The sequence below is a fragment of the Pteropus alecto genome, unplaced genomic scaffold, assembly GCF_000325575.1.
Source record: "Pteropus alecto unplaced genomic scaffold, ASM32557v1 scaffold76, whole genome shotgun sequence".
In the NCBI taxonomy this organism is placed as follows: Eukaryota; Metazoa; Chordata; class Mammalia; order Chiroptera; family Pteropodidae; genus Pteropus; species Pteropus alecto.
The window spans coordinates 28,366,682-28,370,121 of record NW_006443138.1 but is presented as its reverse complement, the minus strand read 5'-3'; the positions used below and the strand labels follow the sequence as shown (position 1 = coordinate 28,370,121).

The 3,440-nt window shown below is 41.9% G+C and overlaps 1 protein-coding gene across 5 annotated transcripts in view; it reads right to left on the bottom strand.

Moving 5' to 3' along the window:
- Nucleotides 1-3,440, bottom strand: part of DDX11 (DEAD/H-box helicase 11) — a 37,053-nt gene that overhangs the window by 3,675 nt on the left and 29,938 nt on the right. For all 5 annotated transcript variants that reach the window (XM_025040966.1, XM_025040967.1, XM_015598487.2 and 2 more), the window contains 3 exons: nt 3,400-3,440; nt 629-701; nt 174-277 (listed from right to left, as the gene is read on the bottom strand). The exon at nt 3,400-3,440 is cut by the window's right edge and continues 66 nt beyond it. In XM_025040966.1, coding sequence (XP_024896734.1) covers nt 174-277; nt 629-701; nt 3,400-3,440 — 218 coding nt within the window. The remainder of the gene's footprint in view (nt 1-173; nt 278-628; nt 702-3,399) is intronic.

The following is a 3,440-nucleotide window of genomic DNA, read 5'->3' as shown; positions in this document are numbered from 1 at the left end:
CCTCCTTGATAAACATCTAGATCCTCTTCACCTGTGCCAGCCTTGTGATGGAAGACCCAGTACTAATTTTCCCAATGCCTGAATACTCAGGATTGGCCAAAGTGCCCCACAATCAAGAAATCTCTCTTCTACCCTAGCAAAGGCTGTGGTGAAGCAGGCTGGCTGGGAATAACCATCTGAGGCAGCTCTCTTTTCAGGTATGTAAATTCCAGCTGCTGGTTGGAGGGCCCACTGCAGATGATGAGGGGCAGGATGTTGTCTGGAGGGATCACGTGACCTGGGGAGACCCAGTGAGAGGCTGAAAACTGGAGGTGCAGAGGTGTTCTGCAAGGCAGAGTCCAGAAAAAGCACTACCCAACCCTTGTCTTCTAGACCGAGTAATTACACTCACCCACTCACCCTGTTTCCACAATAAAGTGGTGTTGCTCAACCTCTCCCATGCAGAGGGGGCACAGAGCATGAGAGCATGGAGGTGGTGAACTCACAAGAGAGCTAACAAAGAATGAAGCGCCAACCCTGTGGTCTCCCCAGCCCCCGAGGCCTGATGATAGCATATAGTTCGATTATGACAAGGGGCCATAAGCTGACTATGTGGCCCGTTCTACCCAGGATGCACATGGATCCTCACCACAGGAAAACTCCACCACTCGCTCGGCTTCCACCCCAGCACATGCCAGCAGCTGCTCCCGAAAGTCAGACACCTGCAGACCACAATGTCAAGGCTCTGTGGCCTCCCAGACATCTTGGGACAGGGGTCTTAGGTCTGAGCAGACAGGGGCCTCAGCAGGGAAGGTAAGAGAGAATCATTTGGAAAGACATAAGTCTGGGCTAGGAGGCAGCAAGTACATAACAGAAAAAAAAGGTAAAAGGAACGGCTGATACCAAATTAGCAAAGAGGATAAACAACTTAATGACATCCAGTATTGGTGGTCTCATGTAGACTACTTGTGAGAATACAAAGGAAATTTGGCAAATTTGTCACAGGAGTTCTCAACCCTGACTAGGCAACAAAATCTCATGTAGACTACTTGTGAGAATACAAAGGAAATTTGGCAAATTTGTCACAGGAGTTCTCAACCCTGACTAGGCAACGAAATCACCAGTGGGAATTTAGAAATATATACATATGGCCAGGTCCCAGCTCAAACTATTACACAAGAATCTCTAGGAGGAGGAATGTGCTTTTTGTATTTTTAAAGAGCTCCATTCAGATTCCGTACCTATCAAATTGGCAGAAATCCAAGTTTGACAACTGTGGAGAAACAGGAGTTCTTATACATTGCTGGGGAGATACAGAATTGTACTACAGCTCAAGGGAAATGTGACAATATTTAACACATTATGTATATTTTTTTTACTTTTTAACCTGGCAATCCCATATCTAGGAGTCTCCCCTGATAATACAGCTCCAAACCAAATAACCCATGCACAAGGATATTTCTTGTGAAGTTATCTGTGAGAGCAAAACTGCCTTTCCAGAGACTAGATGAAAGAGCTATGCTACATCCACTCAACAGAAAACTATGCAGCCAACAAAAGGAATGTAGACCATCCCTATGTGCTGATATGGTCTGATCGCCAGAACATACTGATAAATAAAAACTGATTATGCCACCTTTGATATAAGGAAAAAAGGAAAGAATAAGTACATATATTTGTTTATTTTTGCAAAATGAAACAGCAGGATAAACCAGCAGCTAATAAAACATGCTTACCTATGGGGATGGGGGACAGGATGGAAAGGGAGGGAAGTGAGACTTTATGATATTTTTAAATATAGTTTCGACTTCTGAATCATAGAGGTTTACATATTTTAAAAACAGAATTAAGTAAAAAAAAAAAAAAGGAAAACAAACTGAAAACAAAGTCTATCAAATTCACAACACAAGCACACAAAGACTGACATCAAGTGACTTCATGTCCTTATTGACCATACATTCTTAGTATGATATACTCTAAATAAATGCAAAGAAATAAAATTATAATTAGTTTACTGTTGAAGGTAATATTTTTAAAACTATTTTAAGTATATTGTGGGATATAGCAAATACGGAATTATGTTGATATAAGAAACCAAAAGTTTAGCTCAAGAGAAAAGAGATACAATGTAAGGTCAAATAAATTGATTTTGATTTAGAAATATCAATGTGGACTCATGATGTTTGAAAACATTTCCTAGGTCTGTACTGAAAAGACCTATAAACAATGATCATCCAGGAGCACTGCAAACACCCCAGCACCCAGATCTTGGTTTCTAAGTACCCATCCCCAGTAAAAAAAAAAACCAAGGTACCTTGGAGAAATGAATGACTCAAAGTCTGAAGCAAAGAAAGCACCAGGTGGCCTGGGGTGTTCTGTTGTGCCAAAAAGCAAGAAAGCACTCCAGGGCTGATGGGGCCACAGAGAAAGGACCAGAGGCAGCATGAGGGGGTTCCCACAGGCCACATTTGAGACGATTTGAATATCAAAAGCAACAATGACTATAAATGATTGTAATACATAAGTGAATAAAAATCTACAAGACTACATACAAGAAAGAAAAATGGGAAACTAAGGGGCGATCTAACAGGCGGCTGCGGCTGGGAAGCACTGACTGCTTGAGGACACTGAATAGCTTTTCTGCAGTAAGTCCTCTTCTAGGACATTAGGAAATAATCTCTGTGCAGAGACTGGTTACATTTACCACTCTATTGTCTGAAACAGAAAAACTAGAAATCGCCTAAATATCTAACAAGTGTGGTTATATAAAATGTATTTACGTAATAGGATAAAGTGCAGCCAGGGTGTGATGGAATAAGTTTTTATTTGCTGACAAGAAAAAATGTTTATGATGTTTTGTCACTGAGTGAAAAAGGCAAATTATAACAGCATATACAGATAATACCATTTTTGTTTTTAAAAATATGTATGTATATTTGTAAAAATTATGCATACGAAGACTATTATGATATGCACTAAAATGAATTTTCTGCTGGTGAAATTATGATCCTTTTTCCTGTTTTTGCTTGTCTCTGCTTTCTACAGTGAAAATACTTTTCTAAAAATATATTTAAATTTATAGAGAGGGAAGGTTGTATCTATGGTGGGTACAGGAAGGGCATGGCCCTGAGGCACCTAAGTGAGGGAGAGAAACTCCATAAGGGCTTTTTCTGTAGCAATGTGATCCCACTGCTACAGACTCGCTGGAGCAGAGGCAGTGCCTGCTGTCCCCACAGCCTAAAAGGCCAGCGCAGTGAGACAGTATAGCAATGCCACCTGGTGGACACTGCTTGGCCTGCTCAGGCCAACCCATTTCTGGCATGCGGACCCAAGGGATAGTGAAGAGGCCTGATGGTGCACCCTGCCCTGTCACAGTCCCATCCACATCTGGGCACAAGAGGCTGGGTCTGGTGTCCTTACCGGCTGCATGGTGCCCCCTGCAATGACCATTGCTCGGCATT